The following is a 27,833-nucleotide window of genomic DNA, read 5'->3' as shown; positions in this document are numbered from 1 at the left end:
ACTACATGTTTTTAAAGGCTTTGGGCTGAACTGACAAATTGCCCTGCATAAATTTACCAACTTAATACCTAAACATTTGGGCTAATTTAAAATCATTATAAACTAAAGGCATGGCTTTCCCAATTTGATAGGCAGAAATCTTATAACTCTATGGAGGTGGAGTTGGTGGTGATAGGTGCATCTCTAGATGACTTAAATTCAAAAAAAGTCAAGAGATCTAAGAAAGAAGTCAATAGATCTAAAATTCATAAATTGAGAAATAGGGGCATATGTATATTCTTAGAATCCGCGGGAATGCCAGATGCCACAGCCATAAATAGCTGCCCTTGAGGACTGGACAGCCGGGACTGGACAGTGGGATAAGGTGACAGCTGGTTAATGAAATGGTGCCGCAGAGGACTGGTACTTTTGTATTTAAGTTCTCTATAGCATTACAATTTTTAAAAGCATGTAAACCTATTACCCTGACTTTACAAATGACATTTGGTTGTTCGTTAAGCTTGCATTTAAATTTATTATCAGAACTCCCATAACTGTGTAATCCTAACACTAAATAAAACTCAGCCTCTCTGGGAGCAAATTGTCACTCTCAACATTCCGCAGGCTGGTGGCGGCGCGGGCTGTCCTCGGACGCAAACTACACCTCCCAGGATTCCGCGAGCCAAGGGGGTGGTTCTGGCCGGGACGGGAGCGACTCGCGGCTTTGCGCACGCGCACAGGCTCCGCGCCGGGCTCGCCAGCCGGGCGGGCGCACGAGGGACACCTGCGAACCTGGAGGTGGCGGAGGCTGCGAACCCGGTGGCGCGGCCAAACCTGCGCTGGCTGCCTGGGCCTCCTGGGCCAGGAGCTGGCGCTGGGGGCGGCGGCGGTGTGGGAAAGTGGCGCCGCAGTGGGGCCTCCTGGACGTGTTGGCGGAGGTGGCTTCAGTCCCGCGGAGCCCAGGCTTCAGGTAAGACGCGCGCGCTCGGGGCTGGCGCGGACTCTGACACCCGCCTGGGACTTGGAGTGGAGGGGCCGAACCCTCGACCCCCTGGAGGAGACGATGCGGTGCCGGGCCCCAGAGTGAGGGGGAGGTTCTAGGACACCTTCCGGAGATAGGAGAGTTTGCAGAACTGAGGGGTGTCGTGTGAAGCGAGCTGAGGGAGGCGCGGGAGGTGGGCGGGGCGGGGGTGGACCCTCAGGGTCGGGGGCCGAGGACCAGGGCAGCGCCCTGGGGCTTGCCAGTTGGAGGCCTCAGCTCGTGGCAGGCACTGGCGTTGGGTCCTCAGGCCCTTTTGCTTTGGGAGGTGATGGGTGGTGCGCATTTGACGCGGGCGGTGGGGAGCCACGCGAGGTGCGCGGAGCGGGCCTGGGCCTCCCGAACTGCCAACCCGGGCAGGCCTGCAGCTGATCCCTGGGCGCCTTGGGGGCGAGTGGGGCACGTACCATGTGTGTCCGGTGTAAGAGCTTGCCACGGCCTGCTTGGCAGTGCCGGGGTAGCCTCTGAAGTAGGAACCCAGTGGACTCCTGACTCCGTGTGTGTGTAGGAACCCGTCTCCCGCTCACTGATGGGAACTCTGCTAAAGTATGTGACCCTCAGGCTGGAGTCTTGCACCAGGTGCAGAGCGACCAGTGTCCGCTTACTTTATGTCAGCCAACACTTAGAGCCTGCTCTTGGGAGAAACAAGGATCCGCGTGGAAAGGGATGACTTCAGGGTTATGGGGCGAGCTTGGTAGGACTTAGTAGCTAAGAGCATAGACAGAGGAGGTTTCATTCACCAAATGTTTACTATAGTAAGCGCCCGGCCTTCAAATCCTGGTTCTCCGCCACTAGCGGTGAGCGCTTGAGCAAGTCATTTATCGTCTCTGAGCCTCTGTTTCTTTTTCTGTGAAGTGGAGATGAAAGTACAATGCCTTTATCACGGGGTTGCAGTGAGGATGAAATAATGCCAGGCAAGTCCGCAGCCCAGTATGTCTAAACAGTGAGTGTGCAGCAAATATCAGCAGTCGTGGTGACTAACGATAGAAACTGTTTGAGGTGCTTGGAGTCCAGGTTCATCTTTACTGGGACTAGCTGCCCTCTCTGGCTCTCGTGAATCTTGCAGATCTTCCAGCTCATCCTTTCATATTAGTCATGAGGAATCTCAGTCCCGCAGAGCTAGGAAAGAGCATAGGTCCCCTCATCCCCAGGGATGGTCAGCACGTTCCTTCCTGAGCCTTGGGCCCCTGCGAGAAGAAGAGGAGAGTGGAGATCTTCAGCAGAAAGGAAGACATGGTGCTGGTGGCTGGACCCTCCGTGGCCATGTAAGTATGCTGGTTGGCAAGTTCTTGCTCTGAGCCTTGCTTTAGAAAATATTTAGCAATAAACAAATAAACATTGCACTAACTAGAAAATTAGATTACCAAATCCCCCATTCCCCAATGGTCCTTGTCAATCTCAGCTTGGTTGTCAGTGGAATACTTTCCCCCGGAACCTGCTAATCACGTGATTTCCAAGGTTTCTTAAATTGGATGAAATAATAAATGTGAAAGGTGGAACCTACAAATGTCATCATGGGCTTTGGAGTCAGTCTTGGTTTTGAATCCTAACCCCTCCACTTAATCGCTGTGTGACGTTGGGCAATTCACTTAATGCCTTTAGCATACTTCCTTAAATGTGAAATTGAATTAATAGCATTTACTTCAGGTTTGTAGTGAGGAATAAATGAAATAATAATGTAAAGCAGTTAGCACTGTGCCTGGCTGAGAGTGAAAGCCAGTGAACAGGAGTTATTTTACCATTATGATTAATAATAATATTAGAAAAATAATTGTCAGGCATGGTGCTTTGCCTTTGCTGTCTCTTTGAATTCACAAAACCACCCTGTGAAGTAGGCATAATTTTGTTTTTCAAATCAGGAAATGAAGGCTTGGAGAGGTTAAGAATTGGCCTAGGGTCACATAGCGGCTAAGTGACAGGGTTGGGAACTCATATCCTGACATCTCCAGCTCCAGAACTGGTGCCATGTAATTCTCCTTCTCTGCTGCCCATCATCCTTGCTGTTGTTGCATTCTTGAAGCCTAGTTATGACCTGGGGCAGCCTCCAGTCTTGCAGCAGGGAGTCTTCTCACACCAAGTGGGTGGGAGGCAGGATCCTGCAGCCTGGCTGTGTGCTTCCTCTCTGTGGCTGGTGTTGGGTGCGTGGTGAAGCTGTAGGGGACAGTCCCTGAGTGAGTTCAGGGGAGGAGGTGTTAGGAAGAGGCAGCCCAGGCAAGGCCTGTGACCTCTTTAGGGTCTCATCACCGGACGGCAGGGCCGGGTGAGGGTGCAGGCTGGGTGGGACCTGGGAAGCTTGTGTATGAGAAGAAATGCCTTCGTTTAGCTCCTGGGAAATGTTCTGGGGCTGCACAATTATCTGAGCCTGATCTCTGCTTTGCGAAGGAGAGCAGACCTTGAGCTGTGGATGTGAGGAGAAGGAGCCCCGGACTGAGAGCCAATATGCTGCCATTTTAATCCTGGCTGCCTGTGAGAGCTCACACTGCCTCTCAAGATCTCTTTTATGAAATAAAGAGTTGGAGGAAATAATTTCTAAGGGTTCTTGTAGCTCTAAAGGTCAGTGGTTTTGTAATTCTAAATTGATGGCTTAACCCTCTCAGCACAGTACTAGGGCACATGGGATAATTATCACACTAATATGTTACCTAGACTCCTTAGGGTGAGAGAATGTTCACAGCTCCCTAAGCCACCTGTCATAGCCGGGTACTCTCTGCCTGGCTGGGTGGGGAGGAATTACAGCAAGAAGCCTTGGGTTGCTAAGTTACAGTCTAGGGCCTGTGGTTCTACATTTCCAGGGCCACCACACCTGCTGTGCCCTTGACTAATAAAAACTCACAGCTCTACAGTTTACTCTGCTTCTCTGCCATTGAGTGTTCCTCCAAGTCTGATGACAGATGAGCACAGTACTAAGAACAAGACCTCTGGAGTGAGAGACAGGTTCAAATCCTGGTGCCCCTTCTTGAGCTTTAGGAACTTAAGCAAGGTACTTAACTCCACTAAAACTTGGTTTTCTCATGTTAAAAGAAAGTGGGGATAATACTGGTACTGCATTGGAGGGTGAGGCTTAAATGAAATAGGTCAGGAAAAGGGCTTAAGATGGCGCCTCTCACATAGTAGGTGCTCAGTAAAGTAAGATGGTGAGACTGTTCATCTCTTTCCCCTACCCAGAGGCCAACATCCTCTTTCTTAGCTAACCTGGACAAGGATCAATCCTTTTGTTTTCTCTGACTTCCCTTGTCCTCACTGGTACATACTCCAGCACCTGTAAGAGAATCAGATCTTTCACTCTGCCAGTAGTGACTGCCATTGGTACAATCTTATGCTACAAATTTCTCTGTTTTCTCCATTCTGAAAAGGCTAAGAGAGGGCCCCTTCTTTGCTGTGTAGTTGCTCCTCAGCCCTGAGCTAAGCCTCAGGAAGGGGTTGGGGACCTGGTCTGCTGTATTGCCACACCCAGTGATGAAACAGACCCCGGGGTCCTTTGACAGTGGAGGTTTGTGGCAGGAATCATGGCACATCCTGGAGTGGCATCTGGAGTTGCCACAGTTGTGCTGGGTCGCAGAGCTTCCAAGAGAGTCACACAGTAGCCATTGTAAGGAACTGGAGATGCTGTCCAAATTTGCTCTGTTCAGGGGTTCCTTTCTCAGGGGACCTACCTCCTCTCTGCTGGCTTGCAGGGATGGCCATCTCCCTATGTCCCCAGCTGGTGGCTGCTTTAGACCCAGGCTCCATCCTTAGTCCATTTAGCTGTGGCCAAGAGGTCTGGTCTCATTTCTTGCCACTCCCATACCACAAGTGGTGCACTTTGTGTGGGAAGGAATGAGTTGGGGCAACTTGTTTCAAAAGAGAGCTTAGAGTCTGGCAGGCTTCTCAGATTTCCCCAGAGCTTAGGCTTATGCATCATCTTAGCAAAAGCTGGGAACAGAATTTATTTAGCCTTTACTGATACTGATGGGGAGAGTTATTCTCAATTGAATCAGTTGTTTAACCTGGGCTAGCTAGAAATGCCTTGCTGAGTATCGCGAAATTGTGAAATGTTAGAAGAACCTTAGAGCAGTTCTCTCAGTATTGTGCACACATTAAGAATCACCTGGAAGCTTTATTAAGACACAGTTCCTAGGTCGTCCTCTCAGAGAGATTCTGGTTCTGCAGGTCTGAAGTGGGGCCCAGGATTCTGCATTTCTCAGATCCCAGGTGATGCTGCTACAACAGGTGCATGGATCCACTGAGTCCTGCTTTGGAGGACACCATGGCCAGCCCTACTCCCCGCTATGGAGTAGCCCACATGGGTTGTTCTTGTTTTTTGCTAGACCACTTCCAGGCAGGGGGTTCACTGCCCTACAAAGTAGCTGATTCCTCCATGCTCAAACTGTTATAGTCTTTAGAGAAGTCTTCTTCCAGCCGATCATGCTGAGCTCCACCTCCCCGTGACTTCTTTTTGCAGTTCTTACTCTAGGTCCCTGGAGCGGCTGGCACACCTGTGCTGGGCAGGACAAAATGGGAATCATATGTGCCACAGTCCACACTTGTGCCTGGGGCTTGGGTTGCACGTGTCACCATCATCCACGTGTGTCCAGTCAGGTAGAAGGGATTGTATCCACTCCTCAGGAGCAGCCTCACTCTTGTTGTGCAGCAACTCAGGTATTTGAAGACGCATGGGTGCACGGGCTTCTTTTCTCCAGGAAAGTGTCCCTACTCCTTCTAGCATCCTACACAGTATAGGGGTTCTCAGTCCTTCCTCATCCTGGCTGCTCCAAGGTGAGTGTCCCAGAAAGATTCACATAGGGTGGGGTCGTATTAATGACTAATTGTACAGACTCTAATTCCTGACAAAAATGCGTAACCTGAACCTAATCATGAGAAAACATCAGACATTGAGGAATATACTAGAAAGTAGCTGGCCCTGACTCTTAAAGGTTGTCAAGATCATAAGTCGAAGATAGACTGAGAAGCTGCCCCAGATTGGAAAGGAGTAGAGAGATGTGATAACTGGATGCCATGCTTCATCCCAGACTGGATTCTGGACCAGAAAATAGAAATCATATGTTAATAGTATTATCATTATAGTATCAATATTCATTTCATGAATTTTTGTTGTGTAACAGAAGGTTTTCATTCTTAGAAAATACATGCTAAAGTATTGAGGGCTAAAGGGGCCAGATTTCTCCATCTTATTTTAAAATGATTCAGAAAAGAGAGAGAATTTGTATACAGTTGCCCTCCTCAGGGAGACTTGTTCCAGGACCCCCCACAGATAACAAAATCCAAGGATGCTCAAGTCCCTGTTATAAAATGGCGCCATTATTTGCATATAACCTATGCAGTCCTCCTGTATACTTTAAATCATCTCTAAATTCTTTATAATACCTAATACAATGTAAATGCTATGTAAATAGTTGTTATACTATATTGTTTTTAAATTGATACTTTTTTATTGTATTTTTTTTTTTTTGAATATTTTTGATCCACAGTTGGTTGAAGTCACATATGCAGAACCTGTAGATATAGAGGGCTGACTGTATATAGAGAGAATGATAAAACTAAGATGTCAAATTAGCAGTTGGTGAATCTGGGTAAGAGTGTAGAAGAGTTCTTTGTCCTATACATGCCACTATTTTGTAAGTTTAAAATTATTTCCAGATAAAAAGAAGGAGGTCGCAGACCCTGTAGCCAGCCTACCTGGGTTAGTCTTATCATTGCTTCCTCTGTAAACCTGGCTTTCTAACCTCCCTGAGCTTTGATTTTTACCATCTATAAAATAAAGATCATCATTGCAGAGTGAAGAACCTGGCACCTAGTGATTGGCCAGTGGATCTTAGCTATGATAATATCATTATTATTAGGAAAGGGAGGAGTTCAGGGTGACACAGTGGTAATGAGACCAAAGGAAAACTCAGCCTTATCCTGTCACCTCCTTCTGCTTGCTAATGTGGGATCTCAGGCTCCCTGGGTGTCTGGCAGGGACCTGGCTGCTATAAAGCGTCACCCTGCAGAAGGCTTTGCAGGTAGTCACCTGAGCCCATAGGGTTCCAATGTTGAAACCCAGGTCTCCTGGCAGCTTTATCCCCTGCCTTCCCTGGCACTTCTGTGCCTGCCCCACAGCCTGGGCTCCCCAGGCTCTACCTGTCTGGGTATGCAGTGCCCACTGAACTGCACATGGCTTTGGACCTGGCCATCACTGCCCATGACTTGGAGGCCTCATGGTTTGCTGGACATATGTGAGAAGTAGACAGTGGTGCTTATCTTACTGTGGACAGATTGTAGCAGTCATGAGTAATTGGGACATGTAGACACATAACAGAGATGCTCATCTTATCCTCCATCACCACCAAAACACCTCCAAAAACTTGCTCAAAACTCACCCACCCTCCAGCCAGCTTCCCTGGACGATTTCCTGTTGTGCACACTGCCTCGTGTTTCTTTGTGAATATTTTATGCTTCATATACAGGGTGTCTTCGGACTCTCTTGATCAGTTCAACCCTCTCAAATTGGGCCTGACGGTCCATCTGGATGTGTGTACACACTGGCGTCTGAGCATTCCCTGTAAGAATTGTTTTCATTTGATTTTGCAGTTCCACCTAGAAAACTTGGTGTAGGCGTGTTCTCCGTTACCATTGTGAGCCACACAGCAGAGGTTCCCACCATTCTGTTCCCTGTTTGCGTCCCTGTTTATAACCACATTGGTACACAGTGATGCCAGAGAGGACCAATACAGGCACATGTCACTTCCAAGTGACCCATTTGCGCTAAGCAAAAGCCAGATGACACGGCAGGCTATGTGGCAAGCAAAGGTTTCTGCGTTATTTGGAGGCTGAACACCGGTGAGAGGGTTGCAAATGAGCTGGTGGAAAGCCGAATGTCCTGCCCCATACTCAAACCTTGGTTTATCCTCAACAAAGACTGACATCACCCTTCTCACCAAAGTAGTACTTTGTAGTAGTATACAGGTGACTGTGACTTAATTCTGTTGGAGGTTTTCCTGCTTTGAAGGGGTTCCTTTTCTATTGATAAGGCAATATAGTCACAGTCATCAGCTATTGATGGTGGATTAATGTCTCCAGCTTTGACTTTGCTTTGCTCTTTATTCTAAAGCAAGAAGATACTACCCATGTCAAAGTTTTAATCTAAAAAAGTGAGCCCTTAACTAAATGTTAAATATGCCTTGATAATTAAACTTATTAAGTTTTACAAGAACCACTCAGGCTGCCAGGATTTTGCCAAAGGATAAATAACCTTGGTCAGAAAACCTGATCTATAAATGCCTGAATTTATCAATAGCATTAGGTTAATATTTAGGAGCAAATGTAAGCATTATATTATTAATACCAGTTCCATGTACTACTTCTGATAACCAAAAAAAAAAAGAAAAAAGAAGGGGGAAAGAGATTATTCCGAGGATAAGGTTGAGTTAATGAAACATGTGTACTCCTTACTAATTCACAACATATAAGACCACAAATCAATACAGGACTGAAAGCTTCCACAATCTAGCACTAGTACTTCAGGCTGCATTTAGGACAAAGACGCTTTTCAGTGACAAAATAAGAATTCTGTAATTTTCAATTGAAAGTGTGAACAATCCTTAAAAGTCAAATTGCTGTAAAAGTAATAAACCCTTCTGCACCATTGCTGACCCCCTCCTGGCTGGGGCCCTGCCTGATCTTCTGCAGCCTGGGTCTGGCAGGTGCTGGCTGTCTGGTCCCACCACCTCTGTAACCCTTCTCATGGAGGAGTGACCGGTGAGCAGCTGGTTCTGGCAGTCACACAGCTGGGAACCCGGGCACAGGCCATGGTGAGGCCAGCAGGACAGGGGATTTGCTTTAGACCAGAGCTAGCAAACCAGCGTCCATTTTTACCTGGCAGCAGTGAGGCCAGCAGCCCCAGGCCTTGGTGCATGTTGTCTTCACTCAATTTGAATAATTATGAGAAGTTACAAATTAGGACATTTCACATTTTCAATAGATTTATTGCTTCTCTGGGAAGATCAGAAGAGGGTTGCTATGGACTGAATCATGTTCCCCCCATTTATATGTTGAAGACCTAACCCCCATGTGATTATGTTTAGAGATAGGTTGTCCTAATAATTAGGGCCCTAATCTGATAGAACTGGTGTCCTTATATGAAGAGGAAAAGAGATCAGAGTGTTTCTCTCTGTCTCTCTCCCCACCTCCCTCCCTCCCCTTGCTTTCTCTCTCCCTTTCCCCCTCCCTCGCCTGACCCTCTCCTCCCTCCCCGCCACACAGAGAAGAGGCCATCTACAAGCCGGGAAGAGAGGCCTTACCAGAAACCAACCCTGACAGACCTGTGAGAAAATTCTGTCATTTAAAGCACCCAGTCTGGTGTTCTGTTATGGCAGCCCAAGCAGACTGATACAGATAGGTACCACCAGACTGCTTTCGTGCCATTCTCTCATCAGCTGGCATTAGGTGTTCAGTCTCCAGGTCACACAGCCCACCTTCAGCTTTACTTTCTCCATTGGCTCCGGCCCTAGCAGGCATGTGAGTGTGCACCTCCTACTCTGAGCCCAGAATTTCTGGGGCTTTTACTCCTTATCAAACCTCAAGGCCCTTGTGGGCTTTTCTGTGCCCATGTCTGGGGCTGGCCAGGTCCCCCAGAATGGAGCCTGCACCCAGCACCAATGACCAGCCTCACATGGTGAGCCCCCCGCCCCAGGCAAGTGGCCCCACCCCAGCTGCTCAGCTGTTACTGGGGTCTGCAGATGTGACAACATTATCGACGCTATCCTCTGATGCTCACAACAGCTGGGATCCTAGAAAGGAAGATTCACTAAGTCTGGGAATCTGATAACATTTAGCTGCTCTTGGGAGCTTAGTAAAGTGGTTTGGGGGAGTGAATTGATAGCTTGCTCCTGCCTCCCTCAGTTTCTAAAGGGATTTTCTAGGCATGTTTTTAATCTCTTGTTGATTTCTTTTTTCCCTGTCTTTTGAAAAAAAATTTTGTTTTATCATGCTTTGTCCTGGCTGAGTCACTAAGCTCTTTGTTCCCCACTCCAGGTGGTCTCTAAATTTGGTGCCCAGTGTAGAGGCAGAAGCAGATAAACATGGTGGTGTTGGAGTACCCTGGTCTGTGTGACCCTGGAATGCCGAGAAGGCGAGGTCCAAATGGTGCCGGGGCTGTTAGCATAAGACAGTGCTTAGAATCCATGTTCAAATCCTGCCTCCATTCCATACATGCTCAGGGACTTGGACACATTTACTTAGCTTCTCCCAGCCTCTGTGTCCCGATCTATAAATGGGTAATAGAAATAGTGGTGTTAGCCTCTTAATATTGGTTTGAAGATTGAATGAGAAAATATACCTACAGTGTTCAGTATACTGCCTGGAACATAAAGTGTTGGAGGCTGGTGGTTCTGAGTGTGTGTTTCAAGGTAAGAGTGGGTTCATATTTAATAGTTGCTGGTAATCTGGGAATCAATTTTAGGTGCTGATTGGATCCTTGGTAGCAGGATGGGACGGGAGGTACAGCACAGAATCACTTGCTCGTCCCAGAGCAGTGGAGGGACCAAAACTCTGCTTAGGGCACGAGTAAGAGGAGTGATGGGAAGAGGCAGCTTTTCCTAGTTTGATTACCTCTGCTTTTCTAAAGGAAAGCAAACAAATAAGGATCAAGGTTGTCATGTCCCCCTTGAAGCCGTTTTGTCTCCTTCAAGAGTTTCACCGCTGAGCATGGTGATCACATCCACCCAGCATTCACTCATCTTCCCTTCTCCCTGCTCCACAGCCTGATGACTCTCAGCTGGTCAGCCAGTGGCATTCTCTGGTCATTGTCATGGGTCCAGGAGGGGACTGGGCTGCAAAGTTGGGTGGGATGTGTGTGCCCTTATTTGGGCTTGCTCCTCCCTGATTGAGTCCTCTGAATGTCTGAGGTGTTTCTTTCTCTTCTCTGCGCCTTGCCCCACTTTAATGAAGACTGGATCTTCTGTATCTTGAGGGTGGTTTTCAACACAGTCTTTAGAGTTTGAGAACACTGGGTTAAGACCTAAGCTTCACACCTGTTGTAACCTTGGACAAGTCACTGAAACTCTCCAACCTCCGATTCCTCATCTAAAAATAGGGAATAATGATACTTCATAGGCTTGCAGTAAGTACATAGAGGAACGCTTTAGGGCGAGACAGCCAGGAAGCACTGAGCACACAGCTGTCCTGGCTTGGAGCAGGGGCAAGACTGGAGAACCCTTTGTTAGGGCACCTGCCATGTCCTTGCCCAAGCAGGAAAAGGGCTGATCTGTTTTTTTTTCTCTGTGTGGAATGGCTCATGTCAGAGACCATCTGTCCTGTACTGATCCCATCTCATTGGAGGCTCTGTAAGCCCAGAGGGTGGTGGGGTGCTTTGCATCAGTGACCATTGGACCTTCATGCCCACCCGCACATCCTAAAGAATCAGCCTCTGTTTTCAGGAAGGCACTAAGTAGAGACAAAATGTATTATCCTGGGTGGCCCATGCCTCCAAGTACCACCTCTCACCTCCTCAAGACAAGACTCTGTCTGGGCAGCCCTTGTCTCTTGAGAGGCAGCACAGGTGGAGATGCTTGGGGTTGAATCCTGGACTGTCAACACATGGCTCAGCCTCTGAGCCTGTCTCTGAAAGGAAAATGGAGACAAAGTGCACCACCCTGCTGAGCAGGGGTAAGGAAGGATTTAGCGAGGCTGTGTGTGCGTGTGTGAGGGACCTAGCATAGCACTGGGACATAGCAGGAGCTCAACAGGTTGGGGTGCTAGCCAGATCTGACTGCAGACAGGGGGACCTTGCATGACTGCTCAGAAGTGGGTTCACTGGGGGACAGAATTAAGGACAGCAGGTGCAGGAGAGGCACATTCCAGCTCTGCTTTTGTGCTCTCAGAGTAAGTACACAAAGGAGGGTGGGCTGCTTAGGGCTGAGAGGGAGTTCCTCGTCACTGCACAGTCAGATTTCTTGTGATGCTGGCATCCTGGCCCCTGCCCATTTCAGCAAAGCCAGGAGACAGATGAAGTGGGGAATGGAGGTCTTCAGTCTGAAAGAGTTCTTATCCCTTTGTCGCCAGTGCTCTGGGGAGGCAGTTGGTGCACAGAGGTGCCCTGAACGATCAGACATTAGGACCAAGCAGACAGTGTCTGTCAGACCAGGCTGCAGTCCTGTGGAAGACAGTGGCTTAGCTTCAAGTCTCTTCAGGCTCCAAGGCCAAGGAGGGCCACCTGGGCTCTCTCACGCCCTGAACCTCGTTGCTGCTGTTCTGTTGTCAGTGAGACTGGCAGCCTCTCCAGGCTGTGATAGCCCCACAGCAGTGTAAATTGACCCGGAGAAAGGGGAAATCACTGGGTCTGTTGCCCAGTAAGCAACTTGGCCCAGTTATTCTTCACCATTGTGAATTTTCCTCCTAGAGAAGTATGCGTTTATTATCCAGGAACATTTCGATGTGGTGAAGAGGAAAGGCCTCTTTATCTTCTTTGGGGCTGGAGATCTGATTAATGTACTCCTTGCCTCCATCTGTTGTCTTTTGAAAACCTTCCTGAAGATTTTGCATGATCCTTCAGTTCAGCTGGCTTATGCAGGCTGTTGGGAGGAGGGGCAGGTGCCACTAGGGTGTGGGAAACAGGCTGACAGTGTTTTGTAGTGACACTGACTGCTCAAGTACTTGTTGGCTTCCTACTACCACACTGTGGCTACCTACTTCACAGTAGGTAGAAGTGCAAGGGTGGCTTTCCATGTCTCCACAGTGACAAAATACAGTAATATCTGTTTATTAAGGTTCCCCTCTGGATTCAGGACTAGATCTATTATTTTTTTTAAGTCTCCCAGGAGCAGATCCTGAGATCCTAAGACAAGGATTCTTTAGCAAGTAGATGATTTGTATTCAGTCCCAATGGACATGTAAACATGAATGGGGAGTGAGAAAGTGAGAGAGGGAAGGGAAGGCAGCCAAAAAGGGTGTGTGTCACGCTTTTTACCATTGTGGACAGCTGGGGCTTAATCCCACTGGGGACCCCTGGGAGCCAGTGTAGAACATGTCTCAAAGCTAACCTGCCTGCGGAGTATGAGAGTGGGGTATTCATCCGACAGTGGTGTAGGCTACCTGCTTGTAAGTGGTAAAGTTGGTAGAAACTCCCAGGCAATCAACTCCAGGACCTGATTGTTGCTCTGTCCGTCTCCAGCAAACCTTTCTTCCCATTTTCCCCTTGGAAGGGTAACTCAGAAACCTGAAATGCCCAGTGCAGGTCCATGCAGGCCAGTCTGTCCTGCCTTCCATCAACACTATTCTGGCAGGGCCTGAGAGTGGGGGTAGGAGGATGGGAGTTGGGAGGGATTAGGGACTGGGGGATTGGGAAGACTTAGCAGCTAATTAGAAGCAGCCCCCGTGTCCCCCAGTCTCGAAGGCTGGTCTCTGCTTAGTTGCCAATTTGCCTCACAAGGCCCCCACCCATGTTTCCTAGTTTATGAGCTTTGCCCTAAGGCCCTGATATCAGTGCTTTGCTGGGATTGTCCACTGCATGTACACAGTCAGTCAGGTCCAGATGTGGACCCTAGACTCCTGCCTGCCTGTGGCCACTGCCCCATATCCCCACCTGCTGCCAAGCCTGCCTTAGAGAGGGGCAGGTGGCAGAATGATCACTAGAGAGATGATGAATACCTGGAATACCTGGGGGCTGAGATGCCCACTCACGTTGGAGGTAAGTCTTTCCTCTCTTCTTTCCGTATCTCCGTGAGGGTCTGGCTATTTGATATTCCCTGGGTTTGTCTGTTTTGGCTTTAGCTTCTATTGGAAGCTATTCTTTGATCAGGGCAAAATGTGTGTCAGCTCATAGGACATGCATCTGCCTCCCGTCTCTCCAGAGAGGGCTTAGTTTTATTTTTTCTGAATATCAATTTATTTCTTGTTTACTCTTCAGAATTCTCTTGTTTATAAATAGTGATTTATTTAATTCTTTATTGTTTCCTTTTTAATTTATTTATTATGTCAAGTAAACACAAAAGAGTACAAACATATAAAGAACCCCACCATCCCCCACCATCTTCCACAGTGATCAGTATTCCCCTGTCGGGTTCTGTCTGTCTACTTTGTTTGCTGGAGCAAACCACATTCATGTCATTTTACATGTCATTACCATTTATAAAGACTCATGTTCTCAGCTGGGTGCGGTGGTTCACACCTGTAATTCCAACATTTTGGGAGGTTGAGGCAGGAGGATTGCTTGAGTACAAGAGTTTAATACCAGCCTAGGCAACATGGCCGGACCCCTTTCTCTACAAAAAATTTAAAAATTAGCCAGGCTGGTGGCCCGTGCCCATAGTCCTACCTACTTGGGAGGCTGAGATGGGAGGATCGCCTGAGCCCAGGAATTCGAAGTTGCAGTGAGCTGGTATCATGCCACTGTGCTGTAGCCTGGGCAAAGCAACAGTGAGACGCTGTCTCAAAAATAAAAAATAAAAAAATAAAAATTCACGTTTCTTATGTAATTTATTTTAAAAATAAATAACTTTTTTATTTTGAATACATTTTAGACTTACAAAAAAGTTGCATAAACCACTTCTCCCCACTTCCCCTACTATTAACATCTTACAGAGCATAGTATAATGATCAAAACCAGGAAATTCACACAACACATTAAACCACAGACCTTATTCAAATTCTGCCTGTTGTCCCATTAATGTTCCTTTTCTGGTCCAGGATGCAAGCTAGAATCCCACACTGCATTAAGTTGCTGTGTCTCCTTAGTCTCCTCCAATCTGAGGCAGCTCCTCCATCTTCCCTTGTCTTTTATGACTTTAGCTCTGTCAAGTACTGGCCAGGTATTTGGTAGAACATCCCTTAATTTGAGTTTAAGGTTTTCTCTATTAGCTAACCTACAGACCTTATTCAGAGCCAGAACTGGAGCTAGAACCATGGATCCCCATTTAGAAATATAGATTGAAGTTACATATTTTGGGCAGGAAAACCATAGAAGTGAGGTCCTGTCTCAGTGCATCATATAAAGGGGTACATGATGTCAGTGTTATTACAGGTGATGTTAATTTTGATTACTTGGTTCGGGGCATGTCTGGCAGGCTTCTCTACAGTAGTTTCCATTTTTACTTTTGTAATTAATATGCACCTCATGGGGAGATACTTTGAGACTATGCAAATATCCTCTCATCATACTTTTTCACCCACTAATTTTAGCATCTATCAGCAGATCTTGCCTGCAACAGTTATCACTGTGATGTTTGCCAAATGGTGATCTTCTGTTTCCATGATTGCCTCTATATTTTTTAATTGAAATTCTCTAAGGAAGATCTGTCCGTTCTCTCCTAATTATTTATTCATATCAATATTGACTCATGGATATTTTATTCTATGGGTTATAATTCATTACTATTACTTTTTAATTTTGGTACTAAAATTATACAAGATTTAGCTGTTGGGAGCTCTTTGATGCTGGCTCCTGTGCCTTTTCACTGTCTCCTCATCTTTTTTTTTTTTTTTTAATACTTTTACATTCTGGCACTACAAAATGTTCCAAGCTCGTCTTGTACTTTCCCTGCCCTAGCCCTGGAATAAACCATTTCTCCAAGGAGCTCTGGTTCCTTTTGTAGAGAAAGATTTTTAGAAAGCTAGTTCTGGTTGCTGGGTATACTGATTGCTGCTGCACTGTCACTGCTTCCCGGCCCTCTTGGTGAACTGAACTAGGACACCTATAATTCCAACCTTTTCCTTAGCTATGACAGTTATCACTAGACACTTTGTGGGAGGAGAATCAGTGTCTGAAATTAGCACCTTGATCTTTTGTATATACAAAAAGTGTTTGAGCTATGCTTGACATAGTTCCTCTTACAAATGTCAGTCCAGTCATTCGTTTAGGGTAAACACTCACAAATATTGCCACTGCTCCCCCTGCTCATGTTCCTCCCTGGTGCCTTCCTCCCTGCCACCCCAGCATGAGCTCCTCTTCAGTTCCCTGGTTTAGATCTGAGCTGAGGACCTCGGGGTGATTTCCCTTCCACCCCCTGGTAAGACAGTCTCTCCCTGTCTTTCCAGTCTCTTTTGAAACCTTTTTGTCCCTTTTCTAATTTTATCCTTTATTTTTTTTCTTCTCCTAACCTCAAATGTTAATGAACTCTCCCTCTTCCTGGTCTCTTTCTAGCTCCTGGCTTCTCCTCTTTCCTCCTAGAGATCAGATGTCAGAACTCCAGCTGAGGGCATGTCTTACTGATCACATAGGTGTTCTCTCTTGAGAAGAACTGTCCATACCTTGGTGGTGGTAAGGATACCTGGTTCTTATGGCAGGACCACGGGACACTGGTCAAAAATAGTCATATCAGCACTTTAATGTGATTCAGCACAGTGGTTCTTAGCTGGTGGGGTTGTATGGAGAATGTCCACTTGGGGGCATGCCTATTTGAAAGAGCATATCCAGTGATATAATTTTACATTGAAAAGTAAAATATATAGATAGATGTTGATATAAAATACCGACATCAGAAAGTAAAGGTTGATGGAATTCACTGGTCTTGAGGAGCAGACGTTGCAGAAGAGAGTCTTATGAATGAGGGAGAAGGGGATGTTGAACTTTACAGGTCAGTTTGGGGCATGAGAGAATTTCTTTTTATTATCAATGGGTGAATGGGTTGAAAAGACTGAGGAAACATTGAGTTTAATTAGATTTCTCAGCTTCAGGGTTTCTAGGCTCACAGAGACACTCCCCTAGAGATGAACAAGGCTGACGGGAGGTGCTGTTAAAACCCAGCTAAGAAGGCAGCCACAGAGCTCTGGCCTCTCACCTGTGGCTGGCCCAGAAGTTCTCAGCCCGTGTTCCACAAGAGCCTTGAAGACCTGAATGAAGGACATGAAGTCAGGGCCCCACTATATTCTCCTTTCTGCAGGGCCCTCAAGATAGCTGTGATTTTATCCTCTTCTCTTACCACCAAGAAGGCCCATTAAGATGTGAAAGAGTGGAAGTTTTATTAAAGGATGAGCTTTGAGGTTGTGAGAATTTATTTAAATTTAAATCATCTGCAGACTTTGGGACTTGAATTGCCATCAGGAACATGCTGCTGTGCCCCCTTCATGCAGAGTGTGACCCACCAGCTTCCTCTGTGTGCTCCCTTCTGGGCGCCCCCATTCTAACACTCAGGCTCTCCTCTCCTGTATTAAATAGGGAGACACTGAGCTTGGGAGCTCCTAATTGGTTTTTTTCTACCTCTGTTCTCCCAGAGAACCTCCAAGCTGCTCTGTTCCAAGACTTATAATAGCTCCCCATTGCCTATAGGATATAATTCAAACTCCTTGATCTGGCATCACACCCTCGGCTGATTCTTCTAAGTTTCTCTCTACTTCTTCTCCTTGTGAACCATCCATTCCAACCAGACCGGACTGTGTTGTGGCCTTGGGTCACATTCCCTGGACTGCCTCCTACCCCCTGCCTTTGTACTGTTCAGATATCACATCTCTGTCCCTCTGAAAGCTCCAGGAAACAGCCACACCAGAGGACTTGTTTGCTCCTCAGGAGGGGTCTGGCACTTCCTGCCTGCAGGGCTCACTGAAGCCTACCTTCTGCCCGTGCTGTGACACTTTGGTGGCCTTAGTTCTCATTCTCTACTGTCAGATGGCACCTGTGTAGAAAATTGTCACAGATCCTCTATTTGATTGTTTTCATGTCTCATGAAAAGGTTTCTTAGGGAGAAGGCTTCATTTACCCAAGTTATAGAAGAGTCCAGGGGAAACTGATGCGAAATAATCCCTCTAGGCTGGAGCACAGAGCTCAGAAACAGGAGACACAGCCAGACCCTGCATGTTTACCTCATGCATGACACTTTGCAAACAGGTTCTCCTTCCATACCAGTTGGAATGTTCTGGCTGTGGGAAGCCAAAATCCCAACCCAGCCTAGCTTCAGCAATGAGGAAAGTTACCATTTCTCACAGCAGGATGTCCGAGATGGGGCTCGGAGATGTCACCAGGGTCCTCTATATCTCTTTGGCCATGCCATCCTAGGCATTGTCTTTGCCTCAAGCTGGTTCCTTCATGGTCAGCAGATGGCAGCCAGCAGCCCTGAGACATCTTCTTTTTCTGTCTAGTGAGTGGGAACATGACATGTGACACCTCATTCCTCAGCTGAATTGGTCCCACTCGGGTAACTTGCCATGGCTGGACCAGTACCTGGCCCCAGAAGTAGGCTCTGCTAACAGTCCGTCCACCTGAGGTGCAAGGTCTGAGCTTCTCTGAACCTCATGGGTATCAGCCGGAGGGTGGCTCTCTGGACACACTGGGGATGTTATTAGGAAGAGGAAGAGGGCAGTGACTGCTGGGGGAAGCAACAGTGTCCATTATGTCATCTGTCAGTACACTCGACCTGGATGCCCAAGAAGCAGTGGGTTGGCGACCGACCAGGCCCAAGGTGCCACCAGTGACACAGTGACAGCGTTCACTGTCTGGTCTGTCTCCATCTTCTTTGGAAGGAATCTTCTCCTGCTTAGCTTTAAAATCCTTTGTTTCAAATGACTGTGATGAAAAGTGACAGTTCCTGCCTCACCACTGATCAGTTTTTGCTTTGAGTCAGATGAAGGTAGCCAAGTGTGTCCAAACTGTTTTAAAATGCCAGTGTTTTGTCTATATCCCAGTGGCCCTTTATTAGCTACCTGGTGCCTTAAAACCTTTTTATTTTCCTCTCCGCTATATACCGCACCTGTTAGGTTGAACCTGATGGAATGAAATTGTGATTTTTATAAGATAAAAGTGGTTATCACCATTCACGAAATTCAACTAATACATATTTCTGACTTCCACTTTCCTGTGAGGTGGGTGCTGTATCCCCATTTTCACTGATGAGGAGCCTGAGTGTAGAAAGGACATGCAGTAGGTGGAGGAGCTGGGGTTTGAACCTGAGTCTTTCTGTCTTTATCCTCATATTTATCCAGACAGTGCATATCCTCTTCTGGGAGCTACCTGCAGCCAGTAGTGCATTGGAAGCTGAGAGCCAGGCTGGTTTGGGAGACGATGTGATAGCTACTGATTGATCAGTGATACCTTCAAAGGTGTCTCCAGAAGAGCAAACCCACAAGTTAAACTAATGTATGGAGTTGGCTTCCCAAGACTGAGGTGTTCTGACTGTTCTAGATCCAAGTAAGTTCCCCACCCCTCAAGAGGGTTTGAGCAGCTCATCCATATCAGACTGGCCCAGGCCCTGGAGCTAGGCAGGTAGATGGTGAAGTGGAGACTTAATTTCATGAGAACCTGAACACAGAAGCTGCACCAGCTGGGCCTCCTGGTGACCTGCTGGTCTCCCCAGTTGTCCCCACTGGGAGGCAGCGCTGCAGCAGGTGTGTTTTAGAACACTTCTGTTCTTATTCCTGATTTGCTGTGTGATGTTGGGCAAATTGCTTTTGTGGGCAAAATGAGGACTTGCTTAGTGGTTGTTAACCTTTATAGCAATGGAATTCCTTCTTAAGAGCACAGAACCCCTTTTTCAAATGAATTATTATGGTCCCTATATTAGTTTTCTAGAGCTGCTGCAACAAATTACCACACATTTGGTGGCTTAAAATGAAAGAAATTTATTCTCTCCCAGTTCTGGAAGCCAGAAGTCCAAGACTGAGGTGTCAGCAGGTCCATGCTCCCTCTGAAGGCCATAGGGGAGAATCCTTCTTTGCTTCTATTTTGCTTCTAATGGTTTTGATCATCCGGGCTGGTTCTTTGGCTTATAACAGCATTACTCCAGTCTCTGTCTTCCGTCATCACGTGGCCTCTGTTTCTCTGTATGTCCTTTTCTGTCTCTTTTAAGGGTAGTCACATTGGATTTATGACCCATCCTCATCCAGTATGATCTCATTTCAAGATTCTTATCTAATTGTCTGTGCAAAGAGCCTTTTTCCAAATAAGGTCATCTTCTAAGGTTAGACATGATTGCCTGAGTGGGAGTCACCTCTCCTTTCTGCCTTGTGAGAACAAAAAATGAAGCCACTCCTTTGTATCCTGGCTTAGCTGGGCTTATGTTTATTGCTTGCATCCTGCTTTCATAGTTGATTGCTAAGCAGGTGAGAAGCCAAGGTCAGCCTGATGCTTTATCTGATCATCCAGGCACCCAGGAGCCAGAGAGGCATAGCAACATGTCCAGTGTCATGCAGCAAAGTGATAGACCTGATCTGAAGTTCTGCAGGGTTCTGGCTGCAACATTTGGCCCTTTGTCTTTCCCCCATAGTATGTGATAGGGAAGAGTCACATGCATAGCATACTCCTGTGGGCATACAGGTGGTGTTGAAACCCAAAAGATATTTTGCAGTGAAGTAGAGCAGAACAGTAACTCATACTAGCTGTTGCTATTAATAAGGCATAACTAACACATAGGCTGCTCACTGCTGCCCACAGCTTAGGCAGTGGGGTTGTGGGTTCTTGTGCCAGCTAAACAGTGATCCTCATCTTCCTGATTCAAGATGTATCAGAAAGCAATTGAGTGATGGTGATGTGATTATAAGGATAACATTGAGCCTACTTTAATTTATATACAAAAGAAATAGGAAAACATTTCCAAGCTTTTAAACTGATAAGTGGTAATGTGTTTCATGGCCTGCTTCTTTGATTAAGAACTACTGGGTTTTCCTCAAATCTGTTTGTACCCCAGAATCACCTGGGAGCTTGGTTTAAAAAAAAAAGTAGATGCCAAGGATACCTCAGGTTCTGGTCAAAATGGAGTAGACAAAATTATCTGTATCCCTCTTACTAATATAGCTAAAAATACTGGACATTATATATAAAACACTGGAAGACTGAAAGGTGGAGAAAGGAGTGAACCAACTAGGGACTCTGGAACTCACAGCACAATGTAATGGTGAGTTCTCTGGGTTTTCTTCTTGCCTCCTATATATTCTACCCTGGGTGCTACAGAAGCCCACAGTCCAGGAATGCCAGTGAGCACAGAACAAAACAAAGCCCCAAGGAAGCTTGGTCTCTTTTGTCAAAGGACTGGAAGAAGGAACAGTATAGCACAACTGTTTTGGTTTTTTGGTTTTTTTTCTATAAATACTCCATTCCTGCAAAACACCAGAGAAAATTGCCTCCCCCTCCAGCCCTTAGTTTTAGTAAAGGCCAAATGGATAGCGTATTAGTCTGTTTTCATGCCAATAAAGACATACCCAAGACTGGGCAATTCACAAAAGAAAGGTTTATTGGACTTACAGTTCCACAAGGCTGGGGAGGCCTCACAATCATGGCAGAGGGCAAGTAGGAACAAGGCACATCTTACATGAATGGCAGCAGGCAAAGAGAGAGCTTGTGCAGAGAAACTCCTGTTTTTAAAACCATCAGATGTAGTGAGACCCATTCACTATCATGAGAACAGCACAGGAAAGAACCCCCCTGACCCAAGATTCAGTCATCTCACACCAGGTCCCTCCCACAACATGTGGGAACTACGGGAGCTACAAGATGAGATTTGGGTGGGGACACAGAGCCAAACCGTATCAGATAGCCTAGACTTCCACCTTTGCCTAGTGGTAACCAGCTGCCCCACACCCTCCCCACTTGATGGGAAGCCTAGACTTCCACCACCGCCTAGTAGTAGTGTACATCCTTCACTGTGATAGTCCTCTTGGGGCCTAGACTTCCATCCACACCCCAGGGTGTCATTGGAGGCCAACTGCAGAGCCTGGGTTTTGACCCCCTGACATACACTCTGTGCTGAGTATCCCTCACCCTCCCAGCCACAATGGTGTTGGTGGAGGCTGAGTAGGGAGCCTGGACGCCCACCCCCAACCAACAGTAAGAGTCAATGCTCTCCTTTCCCCGACCAGTACGGTTTTAACAGAAGCTACTAAAACAAGATTTAAGTAAGATCCAGAGTATCATAACATTATAACCAAAATGTCCAGGATAAGTTTTAGCAAAAAAAAAAAAGTTATAAAAACTAAATGGAAATTTTAGATACGAAAAATAGAGTAACCAAAATTTTAAAATTACTGGATGGGCTCAATCGAGAATGGAGAGGACACAGGAAAGAATCAGTGAACATGAAGCCAGAATGATAGAAATCATCCAGTCTGAACAACAGGGAGAAAAAATACTGGAAAAAAATTAACAGAGCTTCAGAGATATGTGGGAAAATACAGTTTTGTTTTTTTTTTTTTTTAAATCTACGATTGGTGTAATTGGAGTCCTAGTAGAGCAGTGTGGGGCTGCAGAAGTTTTCAAGGAACTAATGGCTATGTCCCACATTTGGGGGAAGGCAAGAGCCTACAGATTCAGGAATCTGAGCAAACCCCAAAGAGGATAAACCCAAAGAAATACATGCCAAGGCACCTCAGAGTCAAACTTTTGAGAACTCAACAAGATCTTAAGAGCAGCAGGAGACGATGCATTTCCCTCCAGGGAAAAACAGTTCGAAGGGTAGCAGTTCCTCATCAGCAGTCACAGAGGCCAGATCACACAGCATCATTTTTCACATACTGAAAGAAGGAAAATCTATACCCCAAATTCTATACTCAGTGAAGATATCCTTTAGGAATGAAGCTAAAATCAGACATTTTGACATGAAGGAAAACTAAGATAATTTGTTGCCAAGAAATTAACCCTTAAAGAATAGCCAACTAACAGAAGTTCTTCAAAGAAGGGATGTAGGAATGGAAGGAAACCTGGAACATCAGGAATGAGGAACGAACATAAAGAGTAAAAATATGGGTGAATATAATAGATGATCCTTTCCCTCTTGAGGAAATCATACTCGACAGTTGAAGCCAAAATTACTGTCTGATGTGGGTCTCATTATATGTAGAGGAAACATGTAAGACAATTATATTATAAAAGAACCTAGGTGGAGGTAAAGTTTCTACACTTATTTGAAAAGTAAAATGTCAATACCAGTAGACTGTGATAAGTTACAGGTTATAATATGATGCATAGAGCAACCACTAGAAAATCTATATCAAGAGATGTACTCAAAAACACTGCTGATAAATCAAAGTGGAATTCAGGCAATTCACAAGAAGGCAGGAAATAAAAGAAACAAATAATGCAGATGCCTGAGCCATACTCCAGACCTACTGAATCAGAACCTCCAGGACTGGTGCCTGGGAATACGGATTTTTATTTAGCAACTACTCCTGAGGATTCCAGTAATCAGCCAGGCTTGAGAACATCTGGAGTAGACAAGTATTTTTTAAACAGCAAGTTGCCAACCTGGTGAGTTAATTAAGATGATTATGGGCAGGTTTTTTTTGTTATTGTTGTTAATGAGCTTAGACTAAAGTGTGCTAGAAAAAACTAGAATGTATGATACTTGTTCAGGGTAATTCTCATTTCCTGATATTTGGGGGTGGGGAGTATATAATATATTCATATGTGTGGGCTCAACCTTTGGATAAGAGTAGGCCAGAAGAGATCTCATGCCTCCAGGAATGGCCTTCAACTAAGTAATGCCCAACAGGATTTGATAGACATGTATCCCAGCTTCCATACTATATCCAGCATATGATCATGGGAGAAAGGCTACACAGGGCATTAACAGCTCATTAAGGTACCCTGTATGTGTTGGCTTTGGTCCCTTCTGTGTCTCACTTTCCCACTCTCCTACAGGTGTTTCATGGGATAATTTCTCAAACTGTTTGGATTCAAATCCTTGCCCCTGACTCTGCTTCTTAGGGAACCTAGCTGAAGACACCTTCTCTTTCTAGGCAAGATGCACTTGGATTCTTTTCATCACAGGGAGGTAGGAATTGCATCAGGACCTAGCCACAAGAGAATAAAGGAACAGCTACTCCCTCCCGGTGCAGTGCCAGGCAGGTGTCAGGTGTTACCTGTGCTGCTCCTGTGTCACAAAGGATGAGCTTCTTCACTGTCTGAATAATCCTGGGTCCCAGAGCAGGCATGATACCCTTCACAATATCACAAGAAGAGGGAGTAAATGCTCACCCCTAGCCAGGCCTCTCTGTCAGTGTGTATATGTGGGAGAGGGCATTTAAAACCCTGTTGGGTTTTTTTTGGCTCAGTATACAAAACATTTTTCAATGATGACACCCAGATACAATTATCTTACCACTGAGGGGACGAGTTTCTACCCTTCTCTTAAGGGATTCTAAAGCCAGCAGGCATGATTTCTAAAGGAACTTTAAGCAGGAGCAAAGCTTAGCTGACCATACATGTGTGTGTCTCAGGTGGCATACCAGGGTCTTGTACAACCTGGGAACAGTGTTCACAGATCTCCAATGTCAGTTGTTCTCATTTAACAGAAAGTCATTACCCAGAGTCCAGGAATGTCAGGCCCCTGCAAGGGATTTTCCTATGGCCTATCATCACAGATACCTCTCTTGGTTGGCTTTTGCTGCAGCAGTGCTTCATCACAAACAGCCCCAGAATTTCAGGGATATTTAATCAGCTGTTGTTCAGCCCCGATGTCTATGTGTTAGCTGATCTTGGCTGGGTTTGGCTGATGGCACTGCTGCTCTTGGCTGGGCCCACTCAGTCACGAGGGATCAGCTGAACTAGAACAGGGTATGGCCGGAGCAGTTGTGCTTCGTGCGTAACTCGCTCCTCTTGGGGCCAGCAAGTTAGCCTGAATACATTCTTCTTATGCCAGTGTCATAAAGAGGGCAAGGCCAGGCCAAACACTTTCCAAACCTTTGATTATGTTCTGTCTGCTGACATCTCACTGGCCAAAACAAGTTAAATGGCTAAGCCCAAAGTCAGGTATGGGGATGCACTCTCCAACATGGAGGCGATGGGGAGTGAGTAAATATTTTAAACAATGGTCTAATCTACTATGCCTACCAATGAGCACAATGGCTGCAAGGATCCAGTGCCGTAGTGGGCACACAGAGCCTAGCACAGCGCCTGGCATATAGCAGGAGCTTGTAATGATGCCAGGCAGACTGTGCCAACTCCTTTTTCTTTTCCTTCTCTCCTGCAGGCTTTCACCAGTTCTCGGGATGCCCATAGGGATGGGTGAAGCCCGCCTGGCCTGTGGTGCTTCCCAGTGGCCGTCATCTCACTAGGGCCCCACAGTGGCATTAGGATGCACCTCTCTGCGGTGTTCAACGCCCTCCTGGTGTCGGTGCTGGCGGCGGTCCTGTGGAAGCATGTGCGACTGCGTGAGCATGCAGCCACACTGGAGGAGGAGCTGGCCCTCGGCCGACAGGCCACAGAGCCAGCCCCAGCGCTGAGGATCGACTACCCGAAGGCACTGCAGATCCTGATGGAGGGTGGCACACACATGGTGTGCACAGGCCGCACACACACAGACCGCATCTGCCGCTTCAAGTGGCTCTGCTACTCCAACGAGGCCGAGGAGTTCATCTTCTTCCATGGCAACACCTCTGTCATGCTACCCAACCTGGGTTCCCGGCGCTTCCAGCCAGCCCTGCTCGACCTGTCCACCGTGGAGGACCACAACACCCAGTACTTCAACTTCGTGGAGCTGCCTGCTGCTGCCCTGCGCTTCATGCCCAAGCCGGTGTTCGTGCCAGATGTGGCCCTCATCGCCAACCGCTTCAACCCCGACAACCTCATGCATGTCTTTCACGACGACCTGCTGCCACTCTTCTACACCCTGCGGCAGTTTCCCGGCCTGGCCCACGAGGCACGGCTCTTCTTCATGGAGGGCTGGGGCGAGGGTGCACACTTCGACCTCTACAAGCTGCTCAGCCCCAAGCAGCCTCTCCTGCGGGCACAGCTGAAGACGCTGGGCCGGCTGCTGTGCTTCTCCCATGCTTTTGTGGGCCTCTCCAAGATCACTACCTGGTACCAGTATGGCTTTGTCCAGCCCCAGGGCCCGAAAGCCAACATCCTGGTCTCGGGCAATGAGATCCGGCAGTTTGCACGGTTCATGACAGAAAAGCTGAACGTAAGCCACACAGGAGCCCCTCTAGGCGAGGAGTACATTCTGGTCTTTAGCCGAACCCAGAACAGACTCATCCTGAATGAGGCAGAGCTGCTGCTGGCACTGGCCCAGGAGTTCCAGATGAAGACAGTGACAGTGTCCCTGGAGGACCACGCCTTTGCTGATGTCGTGCGACTGGTCAGCAACGCCTCCATGCTGGTCAGCATGCATGGGGCCCAGCTGGTCACCACCCTCTTCCTGCCCCGTGGGGCAACTGTGGTAGAGCTCTTCCCATATGCTGTCAATCCCGACCACTACACTCCCTATAAGACGCTGGCCATGCTGCCTGGCATGGACCTCCAGTATGTAGCCTGGAGGAACATGATGCCGGAGAACACAGTCACACACCCTGAGCGGCCCTGGGACCAGGGGGGCATCACCCATCTGGACCGGGCTGAGCAAGCCCGTATCCTGCAAAGCCGTGAGGTCCCACGGCATCTCTGTTGCCGGAACCCCGAGTGGCTCTTCCGAATCTACCAGGACACCAAGGTGGACATCCCATCCCTCATTCAAACCATACGGCGCGTGGTGAAGGGCCGGCCAGGACCACGGAAGCAGAAGTGGACAGTCGGCCTATATCCAGGCAAGGTGCGGGAGGCACGGTGCCAGGCGTCAGTGCATGGCGCCTCCGAGGCCCGCCTCACTGTCTCCTGGCAGATCCCATGGAACCTTAAGTACCTGAAGGTGAGGGAGGTGAAGTATGAGGTGTGGCTGCAGGAGCAGGGGGAGAACACCTATGTGCCTTACATCCTGGCCCTGCAGAACCACACCTTCACTGAGAACATCAAGCCCTTCACCACCTACCTTGTGTGGGTCCGCTGCATCTTCAACAAGATCCTCCTGGGACCCTTTGCAGATGTGCTGGTGTGCAGCACGTAGCGAGCGGGCCACAGCCCGGCCTCGGGAGGGTGGCTTCTGCAGTTCAGCATCCCTGGGCCCGTTAATCCCACTGTGGAGACTTCTGGGAACTGTCTATTTATTGAGCAGGCCTGCCCCAGGCCTGTGCCTCCACGTCATCTTGTTGCCCCGGGGGTGTGGTGTCACAGCACTCCTCTTTGTCCTAGAGATACAGGAGCCGACTTCCCCTTCTCCCATCCTGAACATTTGTACCCCTGGAGAAGTTCCTTAGCAGGGCGGAGGAAGAGGAGAGGAGGAAGGAAAGAAAGAATCACAAGGAACCTCTGGCTAGGTGATCCTGATGTTTCCTACTGAGTTTTTCTGGTATCCAGATTTCTGGAAACCGAGTAATCATGTACTGTTTGATTGGGTGGTTCATCTGCTTCCATCCCAGTGAAATTTACCTGTAGCCCAGTTAAGGGTGTGTTTGGAACAGTCATTAAATGATTCTAAGCATCTTGGTCAAGTCTTCTTATTGGATGGGAGGAAGGGGAGCCGGTCTTCAAAACCCAGGTGCCCTTTAATCTTGATTGTTAACTACGGAGACGTGGCAATGGGAAAGCGTCCAGGATGGCAAAGTGAGCAAGCTGGTTGGATTTCATCTTGACTAGCTGAGCTAATATCACAGTTCCACCTACATGGGATAAAAGCCTAGAAGTAGGTAGGAGAGGGCAGAGGGGAGAAAGAGCTGTATCTACCATGAGTTTTTCTTAGGCTCAACTAGACATTCAGATTTGCAAGACCTGGACAGACCACACCTGGCGTCAGAGTTTCGTAGAAGGGTGGAGATAGATGCTCAGCATGCCAGCAGGGCCATGTCAGCAGTTCCCTTCCACACGAGCAGTCCTCACATCAGTAGTTCTGAGGGCCATCTTGATTCAGAAGCCCATGTCCCATAGGAGTTAACGTGTTTTCAACAACCCACAATCAGAGTTCCTAGGGTACCTCAAGGGACATGCCCAGTTACGAGTTTCTGCACTTAGGGAAGTCTAAGGCCATGCTTTCTTACCAGATGGTATAGCTTATTCTTTGTCCTTCCAGCCCAGGTGTAGCTTATCAATCAGAGGTCAAAAACTCCCATGGGCAGT

At 47.4% G+C, this 27,833-nt stretch overlaps 1 protein-coding gene across 1 annotated transcript; it reads left to right on the top strand.

Moving 5' to 3' along the window:
* The first annotated feature begins 711 nt into the window (after positions 1-711).
* POMGNT2 (protein O-linked mannose N-acetylglucosaminyltransferase 2 (beta 1,4-)) lies at positions 712-27,206 on the top strand. Its single transcript, XM_011968081.1, has 2 exons — positions 712-949; positions 24,880-27,206. The coding sequence occupies exon 2, from the start codon at positions 24,985-24,987 to the stop codon at positions 26,725-26,727; it is 1,743 nt and encodes a 580-aa protein (XP_011823471.1). The 5' UTR covers positions 712-949; positions 24,880-24,984; the 3' UTR covers positions 26,728-27,206.
* Positions 27,207-27,833: the final 627 nt, after the last annotated feature.

This window comes from Mandrillus leucophaeus, unplaced genomic scaffold, assembly GCF_000951045.1.
Source record: "Mandrillus leucophaeus isolate KB7577 unplaced genomic scaffold, Mleu.le_1.0 Scaffold829, whole genome shotgun sequence".
Classification (NCBI taxonomy): domain Eukaryota; kingdom Metazoa; phylum Chordata; class Mammalia; order Primates; family Cercopithecidae; genus Mandrillus; species Mandrillus leucophaeus.
The sequence above is the reverse complement of the archived record's forward strand: the minus strand, read 5'-3'. Positions and strand labels throughout refer to the sequence as shown.

Bases quoted from the DNA above. Each gene is read 5' to 3' on its own strand.
- POMGNT2 (XM_011968081.1), top strand. From the start codon at position 24,985: ATGCACCTCTCTGCGGTGTTCAACGCCCTCCTGGTGTCGGTGCTGGCG.